At 41.7% G+C, this 17,332-nt stretch overlaps 1 protein-coding gene across 2 annotated transcripts in view; it reads right to left on the minus strand.

Annotated features, from left to right (window-relative positions):
- Nucleotides 1–17,332, minus strand: part of Elmo1 (engulfment and cell motility 1) — a 516,925-nt gene that overhangs the window by 253,709 nt on the left and 245,884 nt on the right. For both annotated transcript variants that reach the window (XM_052156292.1, XM_052156291.1), the window contains exon 14: nt 9,367–9,471. In XM_052156292.1, the coding sequence (XP_052012252.1) occupies nt 9,367–9,471 (105 nt within the window). The remainder of the gene's footprint in view (nt 1–9,366; nt 9,472–17,332) is intronic.

The raw sequence follows: 17,332 nt of genomic DNA on the forward strand, positions 1-17,332 counted from the left end.
AGTTTACAGGAACGGATGGTGCTATTTCTTTCCCCTTAAATTTACAACAGGAGACATTCTGAAGCCTAACCCTCGCCGTTCCTCCTCTTAAAAGGAAGTCCTTTATTTTTCAGAAAAAAAAAAAAGAGTAAATATGGAGGGTAAGATAAAGTGCTGGTCTCTGGGATCTGACAAGGATGGGAAAGAGGAGACTGAGAATAAGGGAGATTGGGAATCTACTCAGCCCCACCTGAGTAGTGGCAAAGGGCACAGCCAGGCACAGTCATATGAAGACCTCCCAGGTACCAGCAATGGACTGAGCAGTGCAGTCAGCTGGAGATGATTCTTATTGATGGCCACCAGTGTGGTCAAGCACCACGCAGACATAGAAAGCAAAGAGAAGCTAAACAAAAGAGAGTAAGTACAGGCGACTGCTTTAACAGGAGGATGCACTGCCCCCAGGCAAATCAGATTCCCTTTCCTCAGAAGATATTGAGTTAGTGGGGCAAAAAAGCAACCGTAGGGTTCATCTGAAGTATGGCTGACACTTCCACATAAATCTTCTAGCCCCTAAAAACACCAAGGTTATCCAGATATGATCAGTGCAGCTAGTCTGGATAATCCAGATTATCCACTCTGGAAATCAATAGGAGAGTCCTCAGAAAAGTAAAGATAAATGGAGCATATGATCCAGCTAGACCACCCCAAGGCACATGCCCAAAGGACTCAGCAGCCTACTCCACAGATGCCTGCGTGGCTCTGTCCATTTACTCACAATAGCCAGGAAAGGAAGACAACCCAATGTCCTTTAACAAGTGAATGGATTGTGAAAACATGATACGCACACGGAACAGAATACCGTTCAGCTTTAAGGAAAAATGAAGACTACACTTTTAGATAACTCCCCTTGAATTTGACCTGAAAGCTTCCTCTTCAAAGTCCAGCTTCCCAAGAGAAGAAAGAAATTAAATAGTCCCAACCAGATGCAATACCTGAGAACTACAACAATGACAGCACGGCAGGGTGGAGGTCCAAGAAGTGTACTCACAAGTTAGTGGCCACCAACAGCTGTCTTGCTGTACTCTAGGCTCACTCAAAGGGAAGGAGGTCATGGCTGGTCATGGAAACTTCACCAGATTCTCTGGGCCTGTAAGGTCATGAACCTCGAAAAGAATCTACTGCTGAAACCTCCCCAGACCAACTCAATCCCCAGCTACATGTTAAATCTTATCTTTATACTCAGAGGAAAATGTAGCTAGCACCCCTCGTCAAAGAAGCCCCACTTTATAGCACACAAAAACCGCCACAGAAAACTCCAACTAGATGCAGAGATGAATGGGTCGCGGGGATGGATCGCAGCCATAGTAGACTCTCTGCATCACAGCCCCAGCATCTGTAGCTCAGGGAACCAGAGAGAAGAGAAACCAGAAGAGAAGGCAGAAATATTTCAAGAGCCAGATTATCAGGATGCCTGATGCGAAACATTCTCCTTCTCTAGGGAGGAAGCTCTGAGAGATCTTCGCCTTTCCATGTTAGCCTGTCTCCTGATATTGTCATCACTCTGGTTTTGCTATGCAGCCATTTCTGAGAGACTATCTCCTGAGCTTCATTCTATGTTGTGCACACACACACACACACACACACACACACACACACACACTATGCAATAAAAGAGGCTATTAATTTGAGAGTAGGGGGCTATGGAAGGGACTACAATGGGAAAGGGGGCAGTAAAGTGATATGTTAATAATAATATATTAAAAAACATAAATGTTTCAAGTTTATTGCCAGTACACATCTAGCTCTGTGGCCTCAGGCAGACACCCTACCCTCTCTGAGTGTCAGTTCCCTCAAGCATCAGTACTGACAGAACAAACTGCAGAACAGTGTTGTGAGCAATTAACAGAGACCTTGCCCTTACCTCCCAGCAAGCTCAGGTATGAGGTAAGAGTTCACTGTTGAAACGCTGGTGCTCTCTGACAGTGCCGGGAGGAAATCTGACATGAGCCTCCCCTGCTAAATTGAGGTGAACCTCTACTAACACAGCAGAGGGACGCGCAGAAGGAAGACAAGGTACAGAGTCACCCTATCTTCCTGCACTGAGGAGAGGTTCACAAAGTATTGTAGAGTCTCGGAGGTGCCACTTCTCACAGTAGGGCATCCAGGAGCGCTCCCTCAGGATACTGTCTCAGCAGAAGATCCCACAACCGGATCTAATGAGTCTCTCCCATTGCTCTTTTTTGTTGCTTCTTCTCCCCCTTACTTATTTCATTTATGACTTTGAAACAGTGCCACAGAGCTGAGACCAGCCTTGAACGACAGACTGTGTCAATGTCACAAGTGCAAAGAGAAAAGGGATTTGCCACTTATCCTAGCTCTGCCAAGAGGTTTAAAAAGCACTGTTTGGTAGGTATATAGGAAAACCCACTTAAAGATTATTAAATAGTAGAGGCAGGCTTTACATTTTTCATCTCTAGGGAAAAAAATGTCTCTAAAGAAAAGCACCTGGAGAAACCCATTCTTAGGTGGAGAAATTCATCTTCTCTCACAATCTCTTACTTGACACACTATCAATACACTTTGTGCTGATTGGTATATTAGAAACATATATTTCTTGGCCTACAATTGTGGAAAACTATTGTAATTTATTGTATTTTTAACAAGCATCTCTTTTTTTTCTCTCAACAGGAAATTCACTGTCTTCTACTACAGTCACACAGTAGCCCATGACATTACAGTGGATAAAATGCTCGTCACAAATTACAAGGGATGTTGAAGCAAGAATTACACAAGAAATGCAGGGTACCTCACCAAACTGCATATATCAAGTATGCAAACTGTTTTTGTATAGCAAGTATTCCTCAAAAAAAGGGATTTCAGGTTATATAAAGAACAAGCCATTGCCAGGACTAACTTTTTATGTCCTTCCTGGAACTGCAGATTTTATAAATTCTGTTGAGTAACAGCTTTGTTGGTAAGAATCTATATATCAATGAGGTAGCAGCTTCATTAGGTAGCTTTATTTATGATCCAGCCACACATGAACTGCACCCGAGCCAAGGGTCAGGTCTGCTCTATTCCACACTGACCAACTACCACCAGGTTTCTCTAGGAAGCCAGGCTGTTGTTCAAGTCAGTTCATAGGAGGAAGTAAGCCCTGAGTGATTCTGATACAGCCAAATAATATAAACCTCAAAAAATTGTGGAAAACTTCACATTATCAAACAGAGTTTTTATGAGTTATTAGTTTCCCCATAGAGTGAACAACTAAAACTCCTGAAGGAAACAAGGAATTTCACAAATACAAAACAATTACTACTGCTGCTTACCTGTGTGTGTGTGTGTGTGTGTGTGTGCGCGCGTGCACGCACAAAATTATTCATTCTATACAAGAGTCAAATTTTTGTTTTCTCTCATACTACCACATCCATTGTGCATGGTGGGTACCATGCCTGCTGGGCATTTGATAGTATTTTTGAACGAGGCAATGAATGAATGATCATAACTCTTAAGGGAATTTTCTTCAACTTTTCCTTTAAGCACCTAAAGACATACACAGGCTTTCTCCCCATTGCCTTTTGTATTCTCGGTCAATATACAAACAACCATGGAAGAATCTCATTTGCATGCATTTGGCTTTTACTGTTGCACATTTAAGTTTAGCTGGCTTTCATAAGGGTCAGTCTGATGACTCACAGTAGGTTCTGAATATCTGGATAGCTATTACTTTTCATTCCTGTTACTACTCTGAAACAAAAGATCAATAAAGAGGCATCTGCTCTGACACCTTTACCAGGCTCTCTTAGTCCTGGAAGTCAAATAATTTGGTGTTAGCCAAATATTTGATAACATGGTGAAAGACTGACATCTGAGTTTCTTCCTTGGGTTCCGTACCTATCCAGCTGTGGGGTAATTCAATTACATCCATAGATTTCACTACAACAATTACTGCATTCTAAGTATTACATACAAAACACAGCCACCCATCAACAAATTCATGTGGCAAACAACATGTTTAGAAGTGTTGTAAGCATGAAAGCCATGAATTTTTGTTGAGGAGAAAAAAATAAAGCTAAGACATTCTGTTCTTTTTTGCCTTGAAAAGTATTTTTTCAGAGCCAGGCAGTGGTGATTCATGCCTTTGATCCCAGCACTCTGAAGGTAGAGGCAAGCAGATCTCTGTGAGTTAGAGGCCAGCCTGATCTACAGAGCAAGTTCTAGGACAGTCAAGGCTACCTAAAGAGGCCCTGTCTTAATTAATACACACACACACACACACACACACAAACACACATTTCATACAATATATATTAATCATATTATTTCCTTCCCCAACTCCTCCCAGATACTCCCTATCTTCCTACCCACCCAATTTCCTGTTCTCTCGCTGTCTGTCAGAAAACAAAAATCAAACAATAGGACAAAAACAAAAGAAAACAAAAAAGCATATAAAAAACGAACAAACTGGGAATCCATTTTGTATTGTCCAACTATTTTCGTATTTGCTTAATTAATAAGAAATTATTAGAAATTACTAGGCACTAGACACCGGGCTAAGAGTTGGGAACCTGAGCGAACTTTGGTGTCTTCTCACACAGTTTATTTTAGTCATACACAGGAGACAATACACAGGTAAATATATTTAAAACATTTGATTTGAGTGTATAATGTATTTGGTCAATAATGTCCTCCAAAGAGAGGGAAAGGAGACCTTTTTTCAAGAGGAGCTTTGCCTTGAGCGCTGTCCATTAGGCAGATGGCATGAAATGTTCAAACATGAGAGAGTCACAAATCCTCAGGTGGGGATCTGCCTGGCTGACATGCGGCCTGGCGTGATTTTGTTGGGACGAAGGGCTTGGTTGGAGCGCACGTGACAGAGAAAAAGGGATGGGCAGTCACAGAGAAAGCCACAGAGATGCCAGAGGGGAGCTGAGGCGCCGTAGAGATGCACAGGCTGGGAAGGACGCAGGTCTTTGAGAGATGGAATACTAAGAAGGCCACACCCTGTGGTGTCACCTGTGCTCCTCAAGCTCACATTTCATAGACACTCAGGCAGATGGCACAAAGGCACAGATTGGAAAAGGAAGAGGGCATGGATCCAAATGGCCAAAGAGACCTGCTAGGTCTCTCCAGTCAGAAGTCCCCCTCCCCCTTGGATAGCCAAATTTACTTTAGTCCAACTGAATTGCTTCTCCCCATTGCCACACCCCAACTCTTGGCAAAGTTAACATCAATTCTCTACAATTTCTATGCTCTCTTTCCATAGCACAGCTATAGCCTTAGCTCCTTCTGACCAGCCTTGCCTTCTGGACTGGCCGCTGATCTATATTTCTCACATTGCTTTTCTAGTAAGAGAGTGGTTTTTTTTCTTTCCTAAAATTATTATCTTTGCTTAACTCACTTAGGAAAATGGTAGGTTTACTGCTTGGAAATTGTTATATCTACTACAAAATGATGTCTTTTAATATAATTTTAAATGTCTTGATGACCTGTCCCTGCTTTGCTACTCCCATATTTGGCTCCCCAAACAAAACACACCATCACAGCCCACGCTCACTTTCCCCTTGGCTTGATGTGCTCACTTTGCTCTTCCCTTCACCAGTTATGAGGGTGAATGCCCTCAACTTGACAGAATGTCCAATGACAGCAGCAGGTTTGGGAGGCTTTATCTTGATTATGATAACTGAGGAGGGGTACACCCCAGAAAAGTGGGCAGCACCATTCCCTAGGCTTGGATTGTACACTGGCTAATCGCTGATTACCAGCATGCATTGCTGATTTCCTGGCTATAGCAATGTAACCTGCTGCCTCAGGCTCCTGCCACCAAGCCTTCCTTGTCATAATGGACCGTGTCTAATGGGATACTGAACTGAAATAAACTCTTCCTCCATCTAATTGCCCTTTTCAAGGTATTTATCACTGAAACATGTAAAGTAACTAAAACACCTAGTTGATAACATACAGTGGCTTGAATAAGAATGGTCCCTATAGGTTCATATATTTCAATGTTTGTTTCTCGGTTAGTGGAACGATTTAGGAAGGACTAGGAGATATGGCCTTGTTGGAGGAAGTTTGTCCCTGAGAATAAGCTTTGAGGTTTCAGAAGCATACATCAGGCTCAGAGTCTCTCTCTCTCTCTCCCTCCCTCCCTCCCTCCCTCCCTCCCTCTCTCCATCTGCCCCCTACATGTGGATTAGGATGTAAAGTTCTCAGCTACTGTTTCTGCACCGTCTGTCTGCTTCTCACCATGATGATCGTGGACCGAGCCTCTGAAACTGTAAGCAAGCACCCCAATTGAATGCCTTAGTCATGGTGTCTCTTCACAGCAATAGAACACTAAGGCAGACCACTTCTTCCAGAAGGTCTTCCTCATCTGAACCCCACATCTGTGTTAGGGAACTTCCCATATTAAAGTACATTCCAAATGACTTAGAAATTGCCCAACACAGTCTCTTAATCTCTACACCATGTGCTCCTCGCCCATCGATCCTAGACAGGAAATTCCTCCATGACAGCACCCAAGAACCACCTGTGTCCTGAGGAGTGGCTGACACGTGGCTCATTGTGGGTATCGATAGTTATTCAGAAAGCACATGAAGCCTGCAAAGGCTGGCAGTAAGAGCCTTGTATGTCCTGTTCATTTCACAGGCAGAGAGAGGAAAGGAAATGCTCAGAGAGGCTCAGCAACAATCCTAAGAAGCAGACCAAAGCGCTTCGGAGCAAGAACTAATGCCAAGGGTCAACAGAAGGGCAAAGGTGAGGAAGGTCTGCAAACTGAGAGGCACAAGTGTAAATGCCCAAGGTTGCTAGGACAAGGCCAGGGACACAGAGCAGCGGAGGAGACAGCACCTGAAAACAAAGTGATCAAGGAAGCATGAAGATAAAGCAGTGTCAAGAGCAAAGGGAATAGTGTGTGTGCACGCGTGCGTGCGTGTGTGTGTGTGTGTGTGTGTGTGTGTGTGTGTGTGTGTGTGTGTGTACCAGACATACTAGATATATCTCAAACTCCCAGGCCGACCTTACTCCGAAGAGGACTTGGCCAGCAGCAGCAAGACTGCAGGAGGAGGGGAGAACAAGAGGTCGAGTGGATAGGGACGTGGACGTAGGAGGAGTTGTAGGAAGGAGTGAACACGATCAAGATACAGTATATGGGCTTCTAAAGGAATTAAAAATATTATTTAAAAATAAATTCCTCTTAATGCTTTGGAAGGGACTTCCCAGGTCACAGACCAAAGGAAGCCCGGTGACTGGTGTCGCTCAGTACTGTAGAGCACAAGAGCTTTACTACCAGTGTCTACCTTCACAGTCACCAGAGTCCTGCTGGCACAAAACCTCAGATTTTACACAGGTAAGTGGCATTTATGTAGCTTTGGCCTTGCATCTTGTAGTCAATGCCCCAAAGTCACATGGAACCTAGAAAACATGGTAGAAGAGACTCTTGGGAGAAAATGTAACAATATGTGAGCCACGTGCATCCCAACCCATAAAGAAAAGTGTGGGAGAACACTAAGGACCGGCCTTCCTTTGTACCTAAGTTTTCTTCATCTCTGTTAAATACAAGGTTCTTTCAGGTTGCCATGGTATTAATTTCACTTATCACAGTTTAGTAAATGCACTGAGAAATCAAGCTTAAAACATTAAATTACTTTTCATAAGACATATGGTTCTTATGAAATTAACAATGCATTTGGCATCACAAGCTCTAATCTTAGAACGTTTATCTGCAACCATCACCCAGCTGATGGGAAATTCAATTTCCACTCAGCTTCTGCTTTTCACAGTCAATTATCCAAGGTTAGATATTGTATGATCTCCCTGAATACTAGTTTTCCTGTGATGAAAACAGATTACATGCACAGAAAATGCTAGTTCAGTGTGTGTGTGTATGTGTGTGTGTGTGTGTGTGTGTGTGTGTGTGTGTGTGTGTGTTTGTGAAATTAAAGGGCTTTACAGGGCTTACTTTTGTTTGTTGATTTCTTGTTGTTTTTTGTTTTTTGAGACAGTGTAGGTAACCTCAAACTCAGAGATCAGCCTGCCCCTGCCTCCCAAGTACTGGGATTAAAGGCATATAGGCACTATGCCTGGGCTTCAGATCAAACTTTTATGGAAAAACAATTATCTTAAGACAGACTACACTTCTGACCAAGCACCACACTGCACATCTTTCAGAGAAATGACCGTAAAATCCTTTTATGCTCAAATTACAGATATTAGTTCAAAACTTCTCAAAGTGCATACATGGAAAATTCCATACGTGTAAAGTATGGGGCCTACAGAAAATATGGAGTCCAGCATAGTTTTGTACAAAGGAGTCACCACTGGATGGTACAACTTCTCACTTCAGACTACCCAGATATACCCAAGATCCTCTTGTGGGCATAGCAATGTCCATTTCCAAAGACTCACCAAGGAATCTCCAGCATGGCTGAGAGCCCCCAAATTTCTTTTGTTTAACAGAAGACGTGTTAGCCTGGACAATGGACTTATCCACATTGAGATCACTACCTACTAACAGTGCCAGGTCACATCTTCGGGTCACCAATGCTAATTAGGGTCCAGCAGCAAATGTCCCTGTACACATGCTCCATTTTTCAGTTCAGCACAAATCTTACTTTGAGCAATTTGCTCTTCAAATGCTTTCTAACCTTAGGGCCAATCATCGCTGTAACTACACTCTAACTCCCACTCAATTCAAATCCCTCCTTGATTTCAGTCCTAATGACATCTGAGCTCTCCTCCCTGAAGACAAGGACATGGTGTCATCGCAGGGCTTCTGATGTGCAACCCAGATCAGCTCGTATGTCAACAACTCTCTTCTCTGCAGGGCACTGCCCAGGCAGCAGGTGGCATCTGCTAGAAGCACAGAGGTCTCCACATCCTTCTGCCTCCTATTAACAACCTAATGTTCTGAAATGTAGAAAGATCTCACTCCACAAATCTCCCAATTTTCTCTGTATTTGTGATGATTTTATTGTGTCTCTAAACATTAGACTGAAATGAAGCAACGGAGCAGTAAGGAACCTGGGCCTGTTTCCAACCACGGAAGAAGTCTAAAGGGAATCTTTCAGGTTTTGAGATTTTTACAGGATTTGGGTTTGTAATTCATTTCTGTTTCTTTACTACTTAAGAGTTTTTCCTCATACATCAATATGAAACTATAGCAAACATTTTCCAGAAATATTTTGTTTAAATGTGTATAAAAATACAAAAAAAATGAGGCATTCTTGTTGTAGCCTCTTGATCAATTTCATGTCTTTAGTTTACCACTGATAAAAGGAAAACACTGGGGTGACTCATCTAATAGCAATCTTCTTCCGTGCGTAGGTTGGAAAACAGAATTCCATAGGACACTGGCTGTCAGGATCTGAGAGACGCCAACATGCTTACCCGGATGTATGCATCCTGGTGGTGCTTAGCGAAATACAGCATGTTGTCCAGCGCCAGCATCCCAGGAGGGGTCTGCGTGAAGTCCATGGCAGGATTGACGTGATTCTGTGAGGAGAAAAAGAAAATGTTCCCACCATTAATTCTCCAACAGATGCCATCAACCACAAAATAACTGAGCTCTCCCCTCAAGATGAAAGCATGATGACAGGTCATCAAAGATGCTGGCAGTGCCTGCCTCTGTACCAGTCTACATGGATGGGAATCTGCCCAGCAATTCAGGTTCAGAAAGAAGAGCTTTATACATGAGATTGGATGACCCAGTTAGAGATCAAATGTAAGATTAGACATATAACACATTAAGAAAAAGAAAATAATGTGTGTTTTAGATATATATGGTGGCTATACAGAAGTGAAGCTAATGGCACTTGGGAGAGTAGCTGTGGGGTGAAGCCACACTTCTGTCATTTATGAACTACAGGAAGCCACAACCTATGGACATCTTCCTCTTCACCTCAAATGTGAGGCGAGGTAAGATCATCTCTCTTGGTTGGCTTGTGAACAGTCCAGATCTCTAAGCACAGGCAGTAGAAACCATGTAGATGTGCACAGGATTCTGATATCTGCCTGCACTCAAGAAGCATAAGTAGCATGAGGTATCACACACAGCATGGTGATGGCTTATACAGTTATGCCAACGAGAAGGTGAAGCCCGAATGATTTACTTTCTTCTACCAGTCACCCAAACCAGCCCAAACCACACAGATCTTCATAGTGAATGGATTTGAAGAAATTGTGATCTTTATTTTTTTTATATACTTAAAAAAAGAATAATGGAAGAAAAAAGATTGCCGAAGACAATTTGTTCTAGATATTCAGAAATGATGATTTTTGTATGCTGAATTCACTTAAGATTAAAAGGTTTGGATTGGGGATTGTTTTTGTCATCAGAGTTTTCTACCAAAAATGGTGGATGGTGTCATCTTCAAACAGGAACAATTTGACTTCTTCTTTTCCAGTATTAATGGCTTTCTTTCTCTTACTCTAATTATTCTGGTTAGTGTCTTCAATACTATGTTGAACAAGAATTATGACAATGGGTACCCTATTCCATCATATAAATTATAACAATATTAGAATATGTGTCTGTTAAGTCACTAGAGGTAACATTCTACAATTTACAACTACTTCCAAACATCATGTTGTGTGTGATAAAAATCACACAATGCCAGTGTAGAAAATTTGCATAGAACTTGTGAGAGTAGTGAGCCAATGTCTGATTTGACCCAAGGTCCAAGTCACAAGAAAGAACCAACATTTGACACTGCTTGGGTAACCAAGAACCAGAGACAAGATAGCCCAGAGACCTAAGGTAAAACCAAATAGTACTTGTCTAAAAAAATTAAATACATAAAATAAAAATCAATAAAGTGATTCTTAATGATATTCTGCTAGCCTCACAGATCAGTGCCTTGTCCAGTCATCATCAGAGAGGCTTTCTCTGGCAGCAGATGGGAAGAGATGCAGAGACCCATGGGCAGATGTTATAAAGGAAGAGAGAGAGAGTCTAAATTAGCAGTCTCCATCAAATTCTTTCCCTCAGAGCTCAGGGAATCCCATTGAACAGAAGGCACACTGAAACAAGCCCCCCCCCTCACACACACACACACACACACACACACACACACACACACACACTGTGAGCCTAATATTTTTCTGGGACTGTTGAGTGCGAAAATGAGTGATAAGTGGAGCTCTGACTCTTGTGCCTGTTCTTGGGACTCTTTCCCTCCTATGATGTTACTAAGTCCAATTTTGATATGATAATGTTTGCTTCATCTTATTCTATTTTGTTTTTGTCATGTTTGGTTGTTATCTCTTAGAAGACTTTCTTTTCTAATGAAAGATAGAAAGGGAATGCATCTGGAGTGGAAGGGGAGGTGGGGAAGAACTGGGAGGAGTCAAAGGTGGAGGAAATATAATCAAGATGTATTGTATGAGAAAAGAATCAACTGCAATAAAGAAGTTTGAAAAAAGAAAAGAAACACTAAGGTCAGACTTCAAATAATCAAATATGATGGCATTTTTTGCGTCCTTAATGGCATTTTAAGAATTCTTTAAAATTTATGTAATTTGCATGAAACAATTATTTTCATTTTATCTCTAAATACTTTCTAATAAACAGCTTCAGTCTCTTTTTCTAGGGAAATTTGGTCAGTAGTGATTCTTTCTAACTTTAGAATCAGAAGGCCTTTTCACTCACTGATTCAAGGTTCAAACCACCTACAATTACCCACATTTGAATAATGTGTTCATCTGAATAAGAGTTCATGTCACTTGTCACTCCCAGGATGATCTGAAGGTTTATTTAAAAACTAACTACGATTATCTAAAACCCAGGAAGAGTGGTTCTGTCTATAGCTGAGTTGCTTTTTCAAAGCATCTAGTTCACCACGTATATCCAGTGATCTGTATTAACACAATGGTTTGGATGTCGTTATAAGATTCCACCCTGATTCATGCCATAAAACATTAAAGAGCTTTTAAAACAATGAAGATCAACAACTGATAAGAAAGATGTACTTAGTTCTTGGAATTAATATAACAAATCATTTGGCATTTCAAGCATAGTGCATCTCAGTTTTGTTTTGTTTTTTTAAATTAAGTCTGTTTATGTCTATGTGTAGGTTTGTGTACCTGTGAGTGCAGCCGACTTCAGAGGACAGGATGCATTGGAACGCCTAAAGGTGGCACTGCAGCTGGTAATGAGCCGCCCTATGCGGTGTGGGAAACGGAACCATTGCTATGGAAAGAGCAGTACAAACACTCAACCACTGAGCCATCCTTCCAACCCCAGTTTAGTCTTAATTTGGTATTTACTGACGTGAGAGGTTCCAATTATACCCAACTGAAAAAAAGAAAATCAAAATACATGAAATAACCCAATGGAGATTTCACTAACTTTAATTATTTAGAAAAAAAAAAGTTATAGTTATTGTGATGCATCTGGTTTTCCTGAGCCCAGATGAAAGCACAAAGAAGACTCCTTCCTGGGTAGTTTAAGGTGCTGTTGCTACCTTGCACTTTGTGAGCATTAAAAATTCACTACATCCCCATCAAGCAGATGCCACTGCTGTCCTCCTGTGGCTCATAAGAAACCATGGCTAGATGCCTCCACACGCCAGCACAGGACCTCAGAGCGTGGATTTGGCCAAGACTTGGCAAGATTTTTGGACACTATATCTCAACCACCTTATGTTTCTACATTTTCCCCTTCACAGTTTGGAAGCTAAACATATTTACTTTCATACTGTTGGCATTTGAACTAAAAGTTTACTTCACAAAAGTATGGACCACCAAGTGGCATGGACCAGCCAATAAGACCGAGTGCTACTAAAGAGAACATAATGGAATCCTCATTTCAAACCAGTTTCTACTATTGGTCTGTTCATCAATTCCAATGATAAATGAAAAGGAAAGCAAGCTGTGCCTGTTTATGTATTCTCAGTTACTCTGGTGGCTGAGGCTAGATGATATCAAGGTTTGCCTGGGCTACAGAAGGAATTTAAAGCCATCTTGAGCACTTAGCAAGTGTCTTTAACAAAAAAATTATAGAGAGCTAAGACTATACTCAAGAATGCTTGGCTAGCACTCATAAGACCCTGGGTACAATCCCCAGTACTAAAGAAAAGGCACTCAACTGAAAAACAAAGCCAAACAAAATAAAAGAAACTTCTCTGAATTCTCCAACTAACAATTCACTAAAGTAACATAAAGGAAGCTGGCCAGGAGAAACCCTCTATAACCCGAGAGTCATCGCTTTTGCTTGAATTTGACACTAGGACCCTGAAAGCTTTCTTCTACCAATCATTCTTTCTTGGCCATATATTCTGCTCACTAAATACAGTACTGGTATTCAGAGGGTCCTTGTAATGAAAGAAAGAGAAAAAGAGGCGAAAAGGATGGAGGGAGACAGAGAGGAGTGTAAGATTGAAGAGGGAGAATTAGCAAGAGAGGAAGAGGGAGGGAGTGTGAGAGAGAAGGAATTCTCTTCATACTTCAATAACCTCTAGACTACTTGTATTATCTAATATGCCAATGATATGAAATGTTGTTATATTGTATTATTAGAGAATGATGAAAGCAAAAAGTTGTTATGTTCAGTACAGAAGAAACTTCTTGTATTTTCAATCCATGGTTGATAGGCAAAGAACCCATGGATGCTGAAATCTGACTGTAATGGATGTTTAGAGTTCCTTTAAGGTACCATGTATGCTGCAGATGTGGCAAAGTGTCCTTCTTCATCCTCAGCAAACCATTATCGGGTCCATGCGGTAATTATTTTCTCATGAAAAAAAGGAAACTGAGGCACTGACAGTTTGTGTAGCTTGTCAGTTTCAGAGCCAGTATGTGCCAGAGCCAGAAAGTAAACCCAAAACTAAGCCAGTGTGTACCAGAGCCAGAGGGTGAACCTAGGGTGTAGATATGAGGTGCAGAATCTTTTGTTGACAGGTTGCTGATCAATCTACCATTGCTACATATTTCACAATAGATATCCAGTGCTGGTCCCTCACTGGCAGCTCGTCTCTGTGCACATTATCCCCCAGGCAAAATTCACCTGTGATGCAGCCTATTTAGCAGGAGCTCTAACTCCTCCATCCCTACCAGAGCCTGTAACAGACCACATTCTCTGTGCCCTAGTGGTCTCCGACAAATAGGCTCTCGCTACACAGAAGCCAATTAGAAAATTGTTTTTGATTATTCAATGAATTGTTCTAATTAAGAAGCATCACTGCACTTCAGATGAAGATTGTCCTATTTTGTAGGTGGGTGAACTGTTCTGTCTGGTTCTCAGTCTCCTGAAATATTTTAGCATCTGTTCTTTAATAGTGAGTGAAATCATTTTACATCCATAGATGCTTTGATAAGAAAAGGAATAGAACTACAGGTCTATGTATTTAAGAGTGTTCTGCACTGTCACAAGAATAAAACCTATGCTGAGATCCCAGCAAGAAGACTAACAACTGGACCACTCCTTCACTGGTGAGATGCTCTGTGTACAGATTTATTTTCTTTGCTCGCTGCTGCATGTCATTTCTTCCACCTGTCTAGAAAAAGAAGGCCTAAGGTTTTGATGAATAGCCTAAAATTTCCCCTTGTTTTATCGCGAAGCCTGTACACCTCCGTACATTCTTCTGAAATGTCATTTGTTAGCTCCCAAGGAAGTGGTGCTCTGTGAATCACAGCAGACAGCACTCAGCTCCCAGGGGATGGGGAACAGAATGGCTGCTTTCTTGCTCAAAACACTGAAGCTACATTTGGGGAGCTGTCCCCTGACCACTGAGAGATAGAGCAAATCACATTCACATGGACCTACACCTGGGGGAGCAGGCCTTGGGATTTCCCAAGAGGCTTACTGAAGAACCATCTGCTGAACTCACTGCCAGATAACTAATTTGTTGGCACTGTCTGAGGCAAGAACTTGCATCTCTAATACATTCTCAGGTGATATACCTGCTGCTGGTTGTGGGGACACACGTTAGCTCATCTTCAGTTATGCAGACAGTATTAGAAGATGGAGAACTAGGTCTCCCAAAATCCTAAATTCCATACAACATACACTACATCATATTTAATTCACTGGTTCACCATCAATACACATGCCCCTGTTCACCTGCTGTGTGTTTAAGCTGTGTATTTAACAATGCATTTATTCAGAAATGGGGATTATAATTTAGAAGCCTCTTATTTATCCTATTTCTAGCAGAAAGAGCATGTGTTGTCACCTTGATGGGAAGGGATAATCGGTCAATATTTTCTACTCCTGGGTGCTTCCTGGTTGGGGAAGCAAAGCTGGTAATAGCCTGAATCATTTTTAAATGATCGCTGTTTTTCAATTACCAATGCTGTGCTAGTCCTTCATTAGTGTGATAATAAAGAGATGATTACAATAATTCTTGCCAGATGGTATATCATGGGGAAAACCTTGGAGGATTTAGGAGTTAATATTTGTACTATATGAGTGTCTACATTTGTTCAGCAAATATAGCATTATAAGCAACCTTTAAAACAAATCATATTGAATATTCATTGAGCATAGAAAATACCCCATTTATAAACATTGTTTAATCAGGCAGTAGAAGGGCACATTCTCCAGGGGGAAGCAGGTTCACGTAGAGCTGGGAGCACTATGTCCCTCTCTTCACCTCCTCACTCAGAAGTCCTGAGTGTTTGATATTTCATCAAGCTCTCTATAGCTAGACTATAGCCTGGAATACGGCTGGAAATCCACTGGGAGCTGTTAAAATTCCCACCGTGCACTCTACACCCCACATTAGTGAGAAACTGGAAGCCAAGCAATTAGATTCTTAAAACCCGTACATGGTTATGATGCCCCAAAGACACTGAGGACCACTTTTCCAAACCAGTGATTCTCAAACTGGAAGGAATCTCAGAGCCTCCCCGAGGCTGGGGTAAAGCCCGCTGTTTACAGTTCCATGGGATGGGGCAGAGCTCAAGAACTGTTTAACAGTGAAGCTATGTGGAAACCTGTGATCCCTAATGTGAGGAAACACAAAGTAACTGGTAGACCGGCTACCGGTGACATGAAAGGAAGCTAAGTGTGTAAGTGGAGATATAGGGACTGTGGGGAGGAAAAGGTACAGAGCAGGTTTACCAAGTCTAACGATATATATGAAAATTTTATGGAAATTACCGTATATACTAATTTTTTTTTTATTTTGAAGCAGTTTGAACAAAACTACTCTACCTGGGTGAACCATGCTGATTTCAGAAAACAGGGATTATTAACTGAAAATCTCACAGCCAGGCACAGAAGACAAGCTATTGGTCAGAGACGCTCCAGAGGCACCCAAAACAATATGGGTTATTGTTACTGCTCTTGGTGACCCATCACAACTACATGATAAGACCTTATTGCTGAAGACAACACTCACTTTGGAGACATAGAGAAAACAATCTTGGGTTGACCAGGAATCTCTCTTTCTGCCAGAAAGTGCTAGGAGAAAAGACATCATCTTAATTACTGCTGGACCTAACACTTTATAATGCTGACCTGCCTGGAGAGTTAGGTTTACTGGTGCAACAGTTGGTGGGACAGTTGTGGGGATAACGAACTGCTTTCTGATTGGATATGATGCCTGCTACACTTGATGCTATGATGATAATGGACTAAACCTCTGAAGATGTAAGCCAGCCACAATTAACTATTCTCCTTTATGAGAATTACCATAGTCATGATGTTTCTTCATAGCAGTAAAACCCTAAATCACACACACACACACACACACACACACACACACACACATTTTTGAAAGCTTCCAATTGTGCAGGTGTACTGAAATGAAATTCAGGAACATGTAAATTGAAAAGCATCTCTTAATTCACAACTGAAACATAAATTGCAGAACAACTGAATTCTTTTGCAGTCAGTCACCACACCAAATGCAAGGAGCTATGGGTCTCTGTTCTTGCTGGTGCAGTTGGAACCTCCATGGCCCGTACCAGGTACTGGAATAGGCAGCAACCTTTACAGCAATGGCTGCTCTAGGCAAGGCAGAACACACTTCAGAGTGGGCAGAGCTCACAACTTTCTCTGTTGCTTTCACTCATTTGTATAATGAGGCTCTTGACAACATTCGACCTCACATAGGTCAGTCAGTATCTCCAACCAGTAGAAGAGGAATTTCCCATTCTAGCCTTGCTCTCCATTAAGTGAAATACATTTTGCTGGTGGTAGTACGAGACTGTAATTGCAGCTAGAGGGTCCTGCAAGTCTGAGGCCAACCTGAAGGTCATCATGGCTAAACAAACAAAAACCAAAGAGTCTGGTAGAGAAGGCAGTGTGCCTCATCTTTCAATGGAAGACAGCAAACACGATGAGGAACAGAAACATGGCGGACCTGGCTGGAGCAGTGGTAGTGACCAGCACCATGTTAGGTGCTCAATT

This window comes from Apodemus sylvaticus, chromosome 14 (genome assembly GCF_947179515.1).
Source record: "Apodemus sylvaticus chromosome 14, mApoSyl1.1, whole genome shotgun sequence".
In the NCBI taxonomy this organism is placed as follows: Eukaryota; Metazoa; Chordata; class Mammalia; order Rodentia; family Muridae; genus Apodemus; species Apodemus sylvaticus.